This window comes from Protopterus annectens, chromosome 10.part0 (assembly GCF_019279795.1).
Source record: "Protopterus annectens isolate FY-2018-M chromosome 10.part0, PAN1.0, whole genome shotgun sequence".
Classification (NCBI taxonomy): Eukaryota; Metazoa; Chordata; order Ceratodontiformes; family Protopteridae; genus Protopterus; species Protopterus annectens.
In genome coordinates this window covers 850,366,073-850,384,544 of record NC_056744.1, presented here as the reverse complement: position 1 = coordinate 850,384,544, position 18,472 = coordinate 850,366,073, and the positions used below count along the sequence as shown (strand labels likewise).

At 40.8% G+C, this 18,472-nt stretch overlaps 1 protein-coding gene across 2 annotated transcripts in view; it reads right to left on the bottom strand.

Annotated features, from left to right (window-relative positions):
- Window positions 1–1,125: 1,125 nt before the first annotated feature.
- Window positions 1,126–18,472, bottom strand: part of ZNF644 (zinc finger protein 644) — a 1,505,096-nt gene continuing 1,487,749 nt past the window's right edge. For both annotated transcript variants that reach the window (XM_044085655.1, XM_044085656.1), the window contains 2 exons: window positions 3,604–3,706; window positions 1,126–3,093 (listed from right to left, as the gene is read on the bottom strand). In XM_044085655.1, the coding sequence (XP_043941590.1) occupies window positions 2,892–3,093; window positions 3,604–3,706 (305 nt within the window). In that variant the 3' untranslated portion in view covers window positions 1,126–2,891. The remainder of the gene's footprint in view (window positions 3,094–3,603; window positions 3,707–18,472) is intronic.

Genomic DNA, 18,472 nt, shown 5'->3' with positions numbered 1-18,472 from the left:
ACTGAAAACAGCAGGGTAGGGCCAGAAAAAGTAAAATTATAAACTGTACAGCAATACGAACACTGAGCAAATCACAATTAATATTTAATACAGAATATGACAACACAGAAAAGCCAATTCACATGAATGGCAGATACTGGCTAAAAGCTGCCAAGTGACTAAGCAGTAAAGCAAATGATAGAGAGGTATAAGAAATAACCTGGCAATTTACAAGTCAAACACATAAATCAGTGATTAAAAGACCAGAAGCTTGATAAAGAATTGTAGAAAACAATCAATTCATTTTGGTCCAAAAACAAGTGCAAGTAAAAACTAAAGCAATATTTTTTCTTTGTGATTTTAAAATTCTAAATTACTACTACCTGTCTACAGCTAGACTATAATTATTGTTCCTATACTCATACACTTGAACTGAAGCAAAATAAGAAATTGTTTTCATGAAACTCAAGTGAAGAAAATCCAAAACAATATCTACAGATATTATCCTAATTACCTCAATATTGCTTACATTGCTTTCTTTCTCAAGTTATCATACCCGTAATGCATTTATCATTATGTATCACTTGAGTCGTATGTCCTGTGTTCCCTTTGTAAATGTGGATTCCCCAAAAGGGCTAACCAGGTAAATGAAGCATAAATAAAACAGAACAAATGTTTACACTATAACTATACACAGTTTAAAAACCTATAAGCACTAGTTAAGTGATCACAAAATGTACTTATTTTAAAACAAAATATGAAAAAAAAACATTTAGTATGGTTCAAAATCCTTGTACAAGATAAAAAAAATTATGCAGTTTGTGAAAAGGCGAATATAAAAATAAAATATGGCACTTGTACTTTTATTTTTTTTCCTGCAGCAACATTTATATCTCAGTACTTTACTGCACAGTATGATTAAACAAAGTACAATTCTTTCCTTGCATAATTTTCTCCAGTTCAGTGGGGAAAAAAAACAATAAAAAGGTTTTTTAAACAGTAAAATAAACCTGGGCAAACACCCAATCAAGGCAAATATTAATTTATAGAAATACAACAGCATTCAATTTATATCAAATAGACACCTTACTTTTCACCGGACATACTTTATTCATCCAACTGCAGCAAAGCCAGGACCCATGTCTGTTACAATGTTTTCAATTAACTTTATTTAGCTATCTGATCCACCATTATATACAGAGTATACATATATATTTATAATATGTATATAGCTTAAATAACTTACAGAACAAAAAGCTTTCAAAAAGAGAAGTAATTTATAGCACCAGTGAGGGCTGCAAGTGACTCATGTCACACATCAAAGAGCTGCATCATTAATATCCAATGCAAATTTTAACTATAAAAGCCAATTACTGCAAGTTCTTTGTGAAAACCATGTCTTTAACTTAGTTTAATTCATAACAAGTACAGCATCTTCCATTTCATCCATGGTTTGGTGTAAACTTTTAAGTATTTTATATGTACATTACCTACAATGTAACAGGATACAGTTTCAGAAATAAAAAATACAAAAAGTAGTACAGTATTCTAAAATAAAGTTTAAATGAAAAGCAAGATTTAACACATAAATAAAAATAAATGTTACAGTTTAACCTTATGTATTTTCAAAGAAAACCTATAGGAAGGTTTGTGGCAATAAACATAGTGTTGCACAACTTACATAGCACACCAAAACAAACTCTTAATGGCACCCTTCATCACTTACTTAGTATTGTCAGGACTATTATTTTTATTAAGTTCCAACAAATTGTAAGAAAAACAGACCGTCAATAAACATGATTACAGAGTGTTATCCATGATAAAAAAATAAAAATTCCCCAAAGCTTTTCCTGTTTTTCCTATGAGTAAAGGTCATCAACCCAGATAAAAATGCTCAGTACCCATTTTTACATATACCACTGCATGTGTGTATACGTGCACATACACGAGTGTACAGACAGGGTACTTGCATGTTTTCAAGCATTTATTACCAATTTATTCATTTCCAAACAAAAGTCAGACAAAAGACAACAAACATACAGATATGCTGACTTTAATGGGATGATTTGCTGTTAAGACAGAAGATGAAAATAAAATCAAGTTAAAAAAGCTAAGGGAGACTCCTAGTCTTTTCCATTAATCTGAAATTAAACCTGGTTTATAAATATAATTTTAACCTTGCTTATTATGTAAAACCCTACAACAGAAGCACATTCTGTGTCAGCCAGTAACTCACTACCATTCAGCAAAAGCAATACTCATTATTTTACTTAACTACACATTATCCCCAGCACAATTTATGTACAAAAAGGTAGTAATATTTTAATGTTAGCAATTTTATTACAAAAGACACTTTTAATATTTTAAAAAACACAGCTAAAATGGTACTAATGAACTTCATTATGAAACAGTCTTAACAAGTGAAGTACACAGTACTCTACTTAATGCCCCACATAAATGGTCTTAATTCATTTTTGTTAAGTAGCAGGTTTAAAACTCCAGCATACTGTTTCTTTGACAGTAACTTAAATCTATCCTGTTCAGGTCATGATAAATAGCCTTTACTCACATATAAAAAGGAAGACAAAATGCTGTTTCATTGTGACTTAAGTTAAAAATGAGCAGGAAACCAATATGCTCTTCAGTTCTACTAGATGAAAACCTTTCATCAACTGAAATTAGCTTTCCCTCTAGCATGTAACATGCTAAGTAAAATTAAAAAAAAAAAAAAAACATTAAAGAAAATTCCCTATGTTCTGAATCATAAGAACAGTGAAATGGAAATAAGGTTTGGAGCTTATAACTATGTGTACTAATGGTGCAGTTTTGTTTTTTGCTTTGTCATTTATGAGCAATTTAACCATTCATTAATTATTAAACTGAGACTTAAAAATTGGGTTGAACATTTCTTCTCAAGAATTCTGAATGTCTTGAGATATTATGTCTGTTGTCAATAAGGGAAATGGTGTTTCAGTTAATTTTGCAGGTAGTGCTTCGACTTCTACCATGCCAGCTCCTGTTCTTGGAAGAGCTGCATTCACTACATGACGCTGTAGATGCTTTATCCAGTCTTCTTGAACAGACAGTGGTCCTCGAAACACTAAACCACAGAACCTGTGTGAATAACAAAATAATAATTTCATATATGGATATGGTTGTTTAAATCATTTTGCTACAAGCTGAAAGTAAGCACCACTAAATTCAATCAGCTTTCATTACCTTTTTTATTTCCAGTAACCTCTCATCATAGTTCTTTCCTATCTTACAACAGTATTGCTATGCAAAAGGTTTGTAGCGTAAATGAGACTGGCTGACGAGATGCATTTAAATGACATGCACAAGTATAAATTCTGCATATTTAGCTTGAGAAACAAACTGGGGGCTGCATCTACATCATCTACTATGCAAGGAAGACAGTCAGAAGAAATTTTGTATATAATCCTCCTGACCACCAATGTGAGATGACAGACTTCAGTGGTCTACAAAGTCTATTGAAACATAACGGATACAACATGGCTATCCTGGGTTAATACCACAGAAAAATATTAGTGCAGTAAAAAACACATAAAAGCCACACATCAACTTATGAACACATGTTAATATATGTGAAACAGTGATGTATACCTGCATTTCAGTATGTAAACATCTTCAACGCTGTGAGGTAATGGTGACACTTTCTTTTTGCTACCAGGTCTTGATCTGGGTTTCACCTGTTTACAGTCTGCAGCTGCAAAACATACACAGAGACAGAAAGACAGAATCAAAATCAGACCTCACAAAAATAGTGAGTTCAATAAAAGTATGTTAACATTTGCTGACCCATTCTGGATTAGTGTTGAAACTATCTACAAGGCAAGACAATTGGAAATAAGTCACAAATCTGCAATGTCATCTTACACAAAAAAGGTTTGCTTTAAAACATGAACTGCTGAGAAACCAAAGTTACTCTTCAAACTTTCTAATTTCAAATGTTGGCCTTTTTGTAACAAGACCAAGTACTTCTAAAATACCTACAGAAACCATTCTAAGCTAATTATGGAGATGTCCTGTTTTTCTATCCCCACATGAAGGATTTCATTTTGCGTTAGTTTGTTTTCCCCTTATATTCAGCAACTGAAGTGTCACTAATTTTTTCAAAAATAATTTTCAGCTTTCCATATATGCTGAAGTATCAACACAGGTTTATGGCAGGCAAACTTCTTGAAGGTGAACAGGTCATAAAGCACTGCAATCAAAGCACTGAAATTTTTGTAGTTCCAACAATTTGATTTCCACAACGCAACAGAAAATAAAGCGTTCCTTTCTTGCTACTTTATGGCTACAATGCATGTACTGCATTTCTCTTTCGGTTCTGCACTTTCAATGGGCAAAGGAAAGCTGTAATTGTATCCATTATTCCTTATCCATGGTTTCACACCAGTAAGGTCTCTGAATTTTGGTTTAATAATGGTCAGGTTGTGAAGCTTCATTTTATGAATATGAAGGCTACTTCAAACCATCTGTCTACTAAAGTTAACACAGCAAATCCCACAAAAGGTTACAGTACAAATTTAAAGAATAAGCTTCAATTATATTTGGAGAGATTACTACCCCAGTAAATTAGGTAGCAGCCAACCAGCACTCGTGCAAACTGCTTCAGCTTTGGGCTCCACATCAAGAAAGACTGATGTAATGGCATCGGCTGCCTTACTTTATACTGCTGACGACCTGACATCAGTCCTCAAGCGACAGCAACAGACGCAGAAATACTACGTCTCTGGTATTCGGGCCGGCTGAGGGCTACTCTGGCAGGGATAACCCAAATGTGATGACTGCAACAGTGAAACACGAAGAACATCAGCAGTCATTAATGCACCTTAAAATGCAAAACAGCTACTTTAACTGTACACTAGAGAACCAGATCTACAACCACTCAAACACATTGGAATCCCTAGGGCAATATTTAAAAATATACCTTCATTCTCAAATATGGAAAAAAGGTGCATAGCCAACAAAGAGAGAGCAGGAAAGGGGCAATGCCAGCAATATACATAAAGAGAACTACCATTAAAGACAAACATCTAAGATAATGTTCTTCAAAATAAACCTGAAAACACAATAGTTAGCATTCTTGGAAAACTTATGTCAGTCTCAATATTCAGGGTTCCAAGGTGAATAAGAACAATCTCTGCACATAAAACTGGCAAATGCACTCAAAACAGGTTTATATTAAGTGTCACACTCAATGGAACACTGTAAAACATTTACAACTGCACATATTAAGCACTACCCAGCTTTCTGAAACAATGCCAAACAAATTACTGAAACATGCTAAATCCACACCATTACATATGATGTAGAATCACCAGCAATAGATGTTCAAATAACAGGATCTCTGTTACAGTCTCAACAAGCTACTTACTTGCCAGACTGAAAGACCTATGTGATCAGAGCCAAATCTCTTCAACATCTAGAAGTTAGCTGCAAGTTTAAGTCAGTTCAATACTGAAAACTTTCCTAGAATCTGACTCCTGCCATAATGGCCTGGCCTATCAAGTCTCCAGATTTCGGAGTACATAAAACTAAAAAGTGCTTGCTAAAGCTTGTCTGTCTTCCGAAACAGCAGACATGGAATTTTATAACTGGGTATTTAAAGTAATATGGTAAGAGCTCAAATGTCTGATTTAAAGCAGGTTTTAAATATGTTGCTTGAGTCTGATGTGAAAAGTAAAAGTAAAATGACAGATTTTTCAACAGCCAATAATTCAAAAGGGAACCCTCAAATAATTTACATAGGAGCACTCTGAAAAGCCAGTCTAAGACTGTCGATAGACTGGCTGTGTTAACTGAAAGTGTACCAGGTATTGATGCACTGCTTGGAGCTAAGCCACCTAAGCCTGCAACCAGGAATGCACAAATGTCCGGGACCACTCAGGAACGGTCAACAATTAAAATGTCAAGTTTCAAAAATGGGAAGAGGAAGGAGACTGCAAAAAACTGTTTAACTGGTAATGTAGCTAACCAAAAAGTACAGTTGTTTACACTCACTATAAATGTAGATGTTCGAGTGCATTTACTGTTGCAGTCATTACATTTGGGTTGCAGTCATTACATTAGGGTTACCTGCCTGCAGGTAGCCCTCAGCCGGCCAGAATATCAAAGTCTTGGGTCCTGCGTTGGATGCTGTCTCTTCTTCCATGACGTCAGGTCGTCAGGGGTATAAAAAGTACAGTTTTGTACCTACCATAAATGTAGATGTTTAGGATTCCCTTTGCTGCAGTCCTGACAATTGGGGTATAGTCCCAGTCGGCAGTCCAGCGAATACCAGAGAGTGAAAGGCCATGGCGGGTCATGGACTGGCGTCCGTCAGTCAGGAGGCTACGCGCATGACCGACGCGCGTTCCTCAGTCTTTCTTGCCCCAGATGTCAGAACCCAAAAGAAGACAAGAAAACAAAACAAAACCAAAAAACATGTACAATATATACAGTAATATATACAAAAAAAAATATATGTATAAACCTACACACACACCCACTGAAACACACAGGGGGAGGGGAGGAGGGGGGAGGGAGGACTGCAGGGAATCTCACATCTACATCTTACAAGATGGTACAACTATAAAACATGTCTTTCTTTGCTCCCTTGCTGTCCTGACTGAAATAGTTAGAATAAGGGAATAGGGGGAGGGAGGCTAGGAGGTAAAAAAAGCTGAAAAGGAGAAACAGTGCCTTGTAAAACAGCTGTGGCAAAACCAGCTCTAGTCTAGAGTATATAGGGCTATGATAATGCCTAGAAGTAGAAGTAGAAGTAGCTGCCTGTATGCCTCCAGGAGCTATCCTTAGTGAATGTTAGTTGGAAATGCTGTGAAGTGGCAGAAGCCCTAGTGGAGCCCTAGCTAATCCTTTGCCATGATGGGAATAACAAAATGCAAACAAAATGCAAATCAAAAAAATAATGCAACTTGAGAAATAGTTTGTTTTACACAGGCTTTGTACAAAACAAACAAAAAGAAACAACTTAAAAGTGAAAGAAACTAAAACTAAATATAAGACTGCCTAAAATAGTTGCTAAAAAAATGTGTACAAAAATACTTGTCTTTATTTTGAGGATCTGCAAAAAATTAGGCAAAGCAATAGTTTGGTTTAAAGCCACATAGTTTGGTTTAAAGCCAAGGCAAGCCACACAAGGAAAGCTAGGAAGGATATACCCGATCTGATGGAAAATCAAAAACGTCTACTGCCATCTAAGGGCTGCACTGGAGACACCCTTCAGACAGCAGATAAGCAAGTAATAAGCAGCAGTCAGCCTTCTGAAACAAATATTTCCAAGAGCTGCAGCAGCGCTGGGAAGCCAAAGTGTTGTTTGTAGAGTTTTCCAAAGATCCTAAGCAGGAGTAGGAGCTCTACATAGGGGGGTCTTATTCTAGTATTCCTCCCTCTAAGAAACTGCTTGAACAAAACAACAGAAACAAAAGGTGGGTCACAATCAGAAAGTGGGGGCTGAGATGCATGCATGGCATTGAAAGAAATTAAGAGAGAAGACAAACCTTTTGTCAATAAGAAAAGAAGATATTTGTTCAAATAATTCAGTAAGATATTGAAATCTCACCTCTCCTTTGCTGTACTCCAAAATAAAAAATCTCTTCCATTTTTCTACTCTACTAGTCCTAGTACTCTAGCCTTCTTATAGCCCTTAATCCACATTTAAAACTTGTTCCATAATCACATTTAAAACTTGTTGCCAGAATATGCCAAGCTGATGCCTCATGAGACAATGATGACAGCTTGATGAGATGCAGATGACGTCCTTTGAAGATAAAGAGGTAGGAATCAGAGAGGAAAGGCCATGGAGGCTTCTTTACAAGACTCCTGGCTTCTTTACAAGAGGAGCCATCATGGGCATCAAAATCATCATCACCTTGCCCCTTTTGTCCTGACCTTTTCCTTCCTGGTTTGGAAGAAGAGGGGAAGTGGAAGGACATGAGACAGAACAGGTTTTCCAACTGAAGACAGAGAATCCACTTTCCAAGCTGTGTCCAAGCTGTGTGATGAAACCCCTTTTGGCTGGAGGTGGTGCAGCTGGTGGTTTGGTGGAGAACTGGTCTGTCTGTCTGAAATACAGTCAGATGTGACTGTCAATCCATGGAGGATCAGTTTCCTGGTGATGGGTGTGATGATCCAGTTTCCAGTCAAGCTGAAGCTACCACTGCTAGGCTGAGTACCTGGCAGGCCCCTCTGTATCACAGTCAGCAGTTGGAGCCTGATAGCATAGCCTGCATGAATCATGCTTGCCTGCCCATTCTGCTTGTTGATGTACCACATGATGTTGATGTTGTCTTTGACAACTTGTGTTGTCTGCCTGAATCAAGACATGTTGATGGAAGAAGTAGCAAAGAAGTACATCCCTTCATGTTGATAGTGAGAAACATCATGTTGATGTCTCCTTGCCTTGTAGTCTTCTATGGCACAGCTTAGATTGTACTTGTAGGCAGGCCACTTTCCCCTTGAATGAGCTCCCCTGGCGAGTCGGTCTGTAGAGTCACAGAGAGTCCCTTGTTTCCCACCAGCTCTTCACTCCCAACCCTGGGCAACAAGGCAGCATTCAGGTATTTTGGTGTTTGATCTTTTGAAGGCAAGTGTCCTTTGTTTTGATTTGCTGTGTCCATACATTGGCAGTGTATACAGTTTGGTTTTTGATTGGGAAGCACCAGAATAAGATGCCATGAACCCCCTGGCAAGGACTGTCCTTGCAGTCCATACGGACTAATGAGATATGAAGGATGAACTTAAATGAGTGAATTTTTTTTTTTGGGAATGGAAGGAAAAAAGTTGATGTGCTGATTCTCAAGACCAGAAAGCACATGTCTTGAGAGGGTACTAGACTGGACTTTATTTCGCTCACATACAGCTCCTAGGCATCTTTGGGTGCATATGAGGACTTTATTTACATATTCCAGATGCTGTAGAAGGTGTCTGCTGAATAAGGCTGCAATTGATGTATTAGAAGGTAAGGATAATCTTGAGCTTTTCAGAGCAGAATCCAGCTTGAGATAAATTGAGAATAATTGATAGCTGAAGTAGCAAGGCTAAAAAGCCAGAACCTTTGAACTGACTCTGAAATGTTAGATAAAGAAACCACATGAGCCTTGAAGATAATGCAGAAAACTTATTGAGAAACAGTAGGATTGAGATCCAGCCTTACTTCTTATGGCTTCCTTGAGATCAGCTTCCAGAGGATCAAAGTGTTGCTCCAAAGATAAACAGTTGCTGTAGATAAAAGTTGATTGTTAATAAATAAATCAGATAACTGAATGTGTTCCAATAATTGGTAATCTTCTCCGTAGCCCCAATCTTTAACGCCCCTTTCCCCCCCTGGTACTAGGACTGAAGCTCTGACAAAAGACGAACTGGCTTCTTTGACTAGAGTGCTTGTCTTTGTGGCTTGCAGGGATCTTTTGAGAAGCATGCTGCTGAAAGGGCTGTGTGTGGAAAACAAATCTGTGGCCGATGAATGAGAGGCAAATCCCATTCGTTCTTTCTGATAAGTCCAATGTCTTGAAAAGAAAAAATCTGTACCCCTTGAAGGAGCTGCCAGACGAGACCCAAAGTCCCAAAAGCAAGGCCATTCAGGTCCATTGGAGAGTCCACTGAAAGGAAGAAAGGCAGGTGATGCAGTCTGTCTGGAAAGGACCCCTCCCTGCCCCTACACCTGTCTGAGCAGGTGAACAACCCTCCCCTAAGCTTACTAGACCAGAACCCCTGCCACTGCGTCTAGACCTACCCCTATGTCCACCCTGTAAGCAGGGCCCCTCTACTCTGCATTGAGCAATGCACCCCTACTAAACTTGGAGGCTGCACCTGCAAAAATCTTTTAAACCAGGCAATTTCATCTTCATTTCCCTCCATTTTGCTTGCAAAAAAATCCATCAGCAACTGTGCAGACCTCAATTTGTGATCCATTTTCCTGAAAAAAACATGCTCAACAAAATTCACAAACCACACTCGGGGTACAGTGGCACCATCAGCAAAAAACTGGTCTTAAAACAGCGAGCACCAGTTCCAACCACATCAACCAAATCACCACATCAAGAGAATTCCAACCAGCATCCAGCATCACCCAAACCATAAAGCATCCCTTTTAGATGCACTTCATGCCAAAGCATCAATTTAGATGACAATTCATTCAGGAAGGAGATAATTCTGATATTTCAGCAGAAATTACCCAGCTAATCAAATTCCCTTGCCTTGATGAGAGAAAGTATATACTTCTTTACCAGACCTATCCAAAACCCTTGCCTCTTTGGAAGAGGTAGGAGGATTTTTAACCTGGGAAATTTTAACACCTTGCCTCCCTTGAGAAACAGTTTCAGGGTCCTAAGCCACAGAGGCTTTAAAGACCCAGGAGGCTTGGACACATAGAGGAGAATCATCCAGGCTAGGAGCACAAGGGAGCAGAACAGGGGGGAATCAGAAAGCCTGCCTAAAAATGGGCCCACCCACATTCCACAAAGAGTCAGAGAAGCCTTCAGCCTTTAAGGCCAAAACAATTCCAAGTGCTCCCCATTGGGTGAAGAGCTATGAAAATGAAAAATCAAGAAGTGCAGGAGCATAGAGTGAGTAAAATGTCCTGAAGAGTCTCTCCCAAGAAGGATGCTCCAAAGGTGACACACAGACTTCCAAACCTATCAAAACCTCAAAACTAGGTAACTCCTGTGGTTCCACCTTATACAGAATCAGAGGTGGGGGCATATCCTCTTATCAGTCAAAGGCACTTCTTCTTACCACAGAGCCTTATCCAGGTGGGGCCAAACACCAGGAGAAGCTTGTAGCATAATTCCAGAAGGGGAAGCATAGCTAATCAGAAGAGGAAACCCTTTAAAGCCTAAAGGAGACCCAGTTACCTGACAGAAGCCTAACTCCTCCTGGAAGGGCAAAGAACAAAAGAGAGGCAGAAATGCCACAGTTATTCACTTTTTCTGACATCCGGTTAAATACTGAGGCAAGAAAAACCAAAATGTTCTAGGTTAAATACTTTACCACTCTGTATTCGGTCTGAAACTCTCGGGTTTAAAAAAATCTCAAAACCCAGACTGCACTTTGCGCAAATTGCATGCGCGGATGCAAAAGACTGAAAAAGGATCTGAGGAAATGCGTCATTCATGCGCGCGCGTACTGACGTCGGCGTCCATCTACGACGCCAGCCATTATCTCTCCCGCCTGCCTCTGGGGACGGGGCCGACTACCCAATTGGACGGACTGCAGCAAGGGAACTGCAGCAAAATCATGCAGCCGATGCCATTACATCAATTTTTCTTGCCCCAGATGTCAGGTGACCCCATAATGGAAAGCAATCGCATGTTAGATTACACCTCCAACAAAAAGCAAATGCACCAGAAAGCTGACATACATTAAACAAGAAGAAAGGTATACCCAAGAGAAGTCAGGTGGCTGGAGGAAGGGTAACCAAGACTGCAACAGTGAATACACTCTAACATCTACATTTATGATAAGTGTACACAACTGTACTATGTTCTTCGTGTTTCACTGTTGCAGTCATTACATTTGGGTTGATTCCCAAAGCTAAGGAAGGGAGGAGGAAGTTAGAGAGCATTAGGGCCAGCAATTAGGCCCTGCAAAACTGCAGTGGCAAAACCAGCTCTGGATTTAGAAAAAATAGGCATGTGGCAATGCTTGATGAAGGTATGTACAGAGCTCCAGGTAGCAGCTTCTAGGATGTCCCTGGTAGGGACACCTCTGAGAAAGGCTGTAGAGGTAGATGCAGCCCTGGTGGAATGTGATCTTATCCCCTGTGGAGTAGGTTTTCCATGGTGTTTATAGCAGAAATTAATGCAACGGGCTATCTGCTTAGAAATGGTTTGCTTTGAAATGGCCTGCCTCTCTGCCCCTGCAGCAAAGCCAACTAGCAGCTGTTCAGATTTTCTGAGAGGCTTAGTCCTGTCCAAATAAAATCTAAGTTGTCTGTGCATGTCCAAAGAGTGCAGAATTTGTTCTCCTTTGTTTTGTGGATTTGGGAAAAAAGTAGGCAAGTGAATGGACTGATTAAGGGCCACACTAGACACCACCTTGGGCATAAAGGGAGGGTTGGTCCTGAGTGGCACCCTGTCTGCATGGAAGATGATGAAGGGCTCCACTGCCATGAGGGCCTGTAATTCAGACACTCTTATTGCTGAAGGGATGGCTTGAAGGAAGGCTGCTTTCCAAGAAAGGAATTTCAACTCTGCAGTTGCAGCTAGCTCAAAAGGAGGAAGAGTGAGCTTTTCCAATACAAAGTTAAGGTCCCAGGCTGGAGTAGGGGCTCTCCTGAGAGGTCTTAAATTTTTGACCCCTCTGAGGAATTGCTTTAGCAGGGGGTGAGAGAAGAGTCGTGGTTCAGTATTATAATGTGCTGAAATGGCAGAGGCATGAATTTTAATTGACGAGAAGGAGAGGCCCTTGTGGAGTATCTCAGTTAAGTACTGAAGAATATGCGGTAAGCTGGGCACCATTGTGCCCATTCCCTGAGTCTGGCTCCAGGAACAGTATCTTTTCCACTTTTCAGCATAGAATTTTTTTAGTACTAGGCCTCCTTGCCTCCAGAATGACATCTAGCACCTGCTTACTGAGGGATGCTATTGGAGAACTCAATGAATTAGCCAGGCTGCAAGAGGACTGAAGCTGAGGGTGCAGAATATGGCCCTCCTGCTGGGACAGCAGAGAAGGGGTCTGAGGCAGATGCCATGGTTCCAGTAGTGACATACTGCGCAAAAGGGGGTACCAGTGCTGGCATGGCCAGTCTGGTGCAATCAGTATTGTCCTTGGTTTGTCCGGTTTTATCTTTAGCAGAACTTTCGACAGGAGAGGCAGAGGGGGAAGGCATAAATGGAGAGGCTTTCCCAGGTGAAGGACAGGGCATCCACTTTCCAAGCTTGACTGTGGGAAGTCCTTGTGCAGAATTTGTCCAATTGGTAGTTCTGAGGGGAGGCAAACAGGTCTATCTCTGGATTCCCCCATTTGTTTCTCAAAAGGTTGAATATCTTTGGTTCCAGTTTCCACTCGTGTGGGTCCATGAGATTTCTGCTTAGGTTATCTGCCAGTGAATTTAGCTTGCCTGGCAGGAAATGAGCTTGTAGGTGCACTTGGTAGCTCAAGGCTGTGTTCCACAGAGCCATGGCTAGTCTGCAGAGAGGGTACAAGTGGGTTCCCCCCCACTATGTAACACAACAGTGGTGGTGTCTGTCTTTACCAATAATTGTCCTGGAAGAATGTGGTCCTTTAAGGCTGTCAGGGAATTCTGTACAGCTAACATTTCTTTTTGATTGATATGCACGTGCATCTGACTCGGGTTCCATTTGCCCTGAATGCACTGCCCTGACAAATGAGCCCCTCATGCATAGTCTGATGTGTCTGTTGTTAGGGTTTGGGTGGCAGTGGGTAGAGTGAATGGGAGTCCCTTGTTGTGGTAGCAGGCCTCTGCCCACCAAAGGAACTCTGTCTTTATACAAGGAATGATAGGAATCATTGATTCCAGGTCTTGAGAATGTTGACACCATAGGCTTTTTAGATACCATTGTTTCTTCATATGCAGTCTTGCATATGGAATTAGTAGAATGCAAGAGGCCATGAACCCCAGGGCTTGCAGGATTTTCCTTGCAGATAGCTTGCTCTTGGTGGCTAGTAGTTTGAAGTAGGCTGTCAGTTAAACTTGTTTCTCTGGCATGAGGTAGGCCATCTGGGAAGTTGTGTTCAAGCTTGCTCCCAGGAATACAATTTGTTGGCAGGGTACTAGATGAGATTTCTTTTCGTTTATGGTGTCCCCCAGTGAGGTTAGAAGTTTCTTTACAAATGCCAGATGTTTTAGTAGCATGCCCTGGCTTTCTGCCTGAATTAGACAATCGTCTAGGAATGGATATATTTGAATATTTCTTTGCCTGCAAAAAGCAATGACTGGAGCTAGACACTTTGTGAATACCCTGGGCGCAGTAGATAAGCTAAAGGGAAGTGCAGAGAACTGATAGCGCATGGAGCCTGCTCTGAAGCGTAGGTATTTTCTGCAAGATTCCCTTATTGGAATGTGCAGGTAAGCTTCCTTTAAATCCAAGGTTGCCAACCAGGCATCTTTGCCTAGCATAGGAAGCAGCTGTTGAAGTGTTAGCATTTTGAATTTTGGGATTACCAAAAAGGTGTTCAGAATAGAGAGGTCCAGGACAGGACGCCAGGAGCTGTCTTTTCTGGGTACCAGGAAAAGTCTTGAGTAAAAACCTTGTCCCCTTTCTTCTGCTGGGATAGGCTGAATAGCCCTGATACTTAGAAGACAGAGAATCTGCTGTTGAGCCTCTGCCCACTGACTTGGGGGTAGGTATGGCCAACCGTCTGGGGTTGGTAATTTTAAAACCCATTTGTCCTGGGTAATGAGTTCCCAGTTTTTTGCATGCAGGGCGATCCTTCCCCCTAAGGGAGCAGTCAGTTGAGCAGGGCTTGGAAGATTTAGGGTTAAGTCATTGTGGCATTTTTCCATAGGGGGGTGTCTTACTACTTCCAGCTTTAGAAGTGGGAGCCCCCCACTGCTTACGCCTGCGTGTACCTTGAGACTGTAGCCTAGGTAGTCTGCTGTTCCTGGGTTTGGACTGTGAAGGCCTGGGAGAGACAGGAAAGGACCAATTCTTAGAAGGCCAATGCCTAATAAATCTGGGAGGCTGTAGTTGCAGGAAATCTTAGATTTAGCTTTTTTCCTCCATCTTTTTAAGGACTTCTGCTTTGTTGCAGACAGGTAGTCTTTGTTTAAGGGAGCATCCAGTAATTTAGCTTTAACATGATCTGGCAAATTTTGCTCAAGCCAAGCATGCCTTCTAAGTACAGATCCAGTGACAGCAGCCCTGCAAGATGCTTCTAAAGAGTCAAAACCACATTGCAAAGTATGTTTACCAACTTGTTCAGCAGAATGCATTAAATCCTGTATTTCTTTATTTTCAACACAGTCAGGAATCAACATCAATTTCTAATGTTTAAGTAGTCCCATAATATACTGCTGATACTTCAACATATGAAACTGGCAGTTTAAGGCCCTAATGGCCAAAGTAGCAGAAGTGTATACCTTCTTACCCCATCTGTCCAAGGTCCTGGAATCTCTATCAGAGGGGGTAGGGTTTTTGGCAGTAGTAGCCTTAATGCCTTTAGGTCCTTGGGAAATGGTCTCGGGGTCTGCAGCAGGATTCTTGAAAAGGAACTTGTGAGAGTCAGGTACTCTGTAATACCTGTCAGGCTTCCTGGGAGCTGGAGGTAAAATGTCTGGAGCCAGGCTAGATTCCAAAAAGGTATCATCTACAATGTCCTGGACAAGAGGGATAGCTAAAGGCCTGTGTTGAGGGAGGAGTTAGAATTCCCTAAGCCTCTTTTTGGAGTTAGAGTAATCCTGGCTTTCCCAGTGGAAATGCTCCCTAAGAGCACGCAAAGTTTCACCAAAAGAAAAATCTTCTGGAGAGGAAGCAGAGGGAATGGAATCCTCTGCATCAGAATCCTCATAGGTAGAGAAGGGCAAATCCTGATAATCAGAAGAAACAGAAATTTCAGAATCCTGATCAGAAGAATCAGAAGGAAAATCAGTTCTAGGTCTCTTAGTGGGTGAAGGCTGGCTTGCCCTAATTAAAGTAATAAGTTCTTCAGCCATTCTTATCATTTGTTTTTTAGGCATATGGGCCTGACCATGCGGTTTGGACGTCGGTTTTCTAGGCATGGGTCGAGTTTTAGGCCTTGAAGAAGAAGATGGCGTCGGTTTGAAATGCAAGTCAGTAGGCCTGAATACACCCTCAGAAGCCGGTGCCTGAACAGCGGCTCCGGACCCATCCAAGGTAGAGACATCCACAGGTTCCATAGTCGAAGAAGCATCTCCTGGCATACCAGACTCCAAATGGGTCTCAGTAGAGGCCTGTGATTCTGAAGTAGTGGGTATCAGGGGCTGCGAAAGTGCCTCACTGAGTACCGGCGAACTGGCGACTAGCTTAACGGGAGCGTTATCAGCAGCTTTGGACCTATGCGGTCTGTCTCTGTCTTTATCTTTACGTTTTTTCGGAATTTCGGTAGTTGGACGGCTTACCGAAGCCATTTCTGGATTGTTAAACAGAGTACCAAAATAATTTGCTGCAAAAATAAACCAACGACGAATAGTTTGGGGGTTGAATAAGGCACAAAACTGACAGCGAGGGACGTTGTGGTCTGGGCCTAAGCAAGGAATGCGGTATGAATGAAAATCTTTATGAGGTATTTGCTTTCCACAGGTAATACAATTGTTAACTTTTGAGCACCAAGAAGGATACCCAACGAGGTACTTAGCTCTTTGAAGACTTCGGTTCTGAAACTTGAAAACAAAAATTTCAGGAGTTGGTTGACTGGCACTTGCGAACTGCTTCTGCTTCGGGCACCGTGCGGCAAGAAAGACTGATGTAATGGCGTCAGCTGCATGTTTTATACCCCTGACATCATGGAAGAAGAGACAGCATTCGAAGCAGGACCCAAGACTTTGATATACAGGCCGGCTGAGGGCTACCTGCAGGCAGATAACCCTAATGTAATGACTGCAACCCAAATGTAATGACTGCAACAGTGAAACACGAAGAACATCATGATTTGTAATCAACATGCTGGTAATGAAAATGTAAATATTGTGCCTATAACTGAATGTGGTTTCCAAACATGCTGACACTAAGTGTTTCAAAGGAATGCAACATAGTAACCGCTAGACTAACAGAACCAGAATATTGTCTCTGTGCCACTACCAAGTTAATCTTGTATCATCAGGAAACTAGTTACAGAGTTTTACCAGGAAACTCCAGCTGTTATAGTAGTTCAAGAAGCCAGTGGAAAAACTGAATGAGAAGAATCCTTAGTAAACAATGTGGAATTCTGTCAAAAGATACCACAAGTAATCTGTGTGCAGCTATAAACCATAGTGATAAACTCACCAAGACAAGAAAATTAACCCAAAGTTCTGCATTTCCTCCTGTAATGTCAAAACAGAGAGCTACTCAGAAACGGGACTCTCATTAACAAATACTTTAAAAAAATAAAGGAACCGTCAAAACCCAACACAGAGAAAAAAAAAAGATGATTTACATGACTTATTTTTTGTAAAATAAGAAATGGAGGCAAAAAAGTACAACCTACTGTATTCATAGCTGAAGAGGCTATACCCTTCACTGTGTATTTAGAAGTGTTCCCAACTTGGCATATTTGCACATACACAATGAAAATCTTTGCAGGGCATACGTACTTGCTACGTTACTGCTCTGCGAGCCTCTTAAAAAGACTTGTCTTACATTCCTATAATAGTTTTAGTCCTTATAGTTTGTGTGTACTAAGGAAACACACTGAGAGGACAATGGCCACAAAAAATATATTCAGAACAGGAGGAGGAACAGATAAATAGGCTGATCTGATCCCACAACATACACACATTTTGAATTGATGAATGACTTGCTGTATATGCTGAGCAAAGGTAAAGAAGAAATATTACACCAGCTGCTGGTTCCAAAGCATTTTAAAACACTTACAATGAAACTGACAAATAGCCATATTTTGAGAGGACACTTAGGGATGGACAAAACCAAAGCTAGAATTTTAGTTAGGTTTTACTGCCCAGTTATAATAATATAAAACACCACTAAAAATGTTTATGTAGCTTGCCCTGAATGTGAAAAGACCACATCCTGGGTGCAAAATTAAGTCTCACTTTGTGGGTAACCACAGATCATTTAGGTCCACTGGTGAAGTTTAGTGATGACTCCTGATACACTGTAGTGATTACTGACTATGCCACTACATTTCCTGATGCAACACTCCTGTGAAAAGTCATTGCTAAGTCAACAGCAAAAGAAAGTACAATTATGTAGGTGATCTACTGCGACAGTAAATGTTTGCTATAGAACACTGCTGTAACAATCCTTACAACTGGGTTTAGCCACTGGGTGTACCAGTATGTATGGCCTGACTTCTAGAACACAGGATCATTCATTCCCCCCTTGTGTAGCTTATGCCCAGCTTTTGCTAAGTCTGTGTGCAACAGTAAAAATAATGGTATCTAACCATGCCACTTTCGAGCTTTCTTGTCCAGAACCCTTGCAAGGGCCCTAAAGGAGAAACACAGGAGGTAAGTTAGGACTGTACAGCCTGGGGTGAGAACAAATTCTATTCCCTACCCACACAGGCTGAACAAGGACATGAGAGTAGGGAAAGTCCCCCCACCCCCCCAAAAAAAAACCACCATCCAGAGCTGAACTCACTGTCCTGGGAATATCAGGAAGGATCGGGGGGGGGGGGGGATAAAACAGGACAGCCCAACAGAGTGAAAAGGTACTTTGGAAACTAACAAAGGTACAGAAGGGATGGTGGGTGGGAGACAAGTGCTGCAACATGGCAGGTACCTATACAACAGTACCATGTTCTTTGTTTAGACTACTGTTGCAGTAATCCCTATCACTGGGGTGCTTCCCAGAGGTGCACAAAGTATGGGTGGTTGAGACAG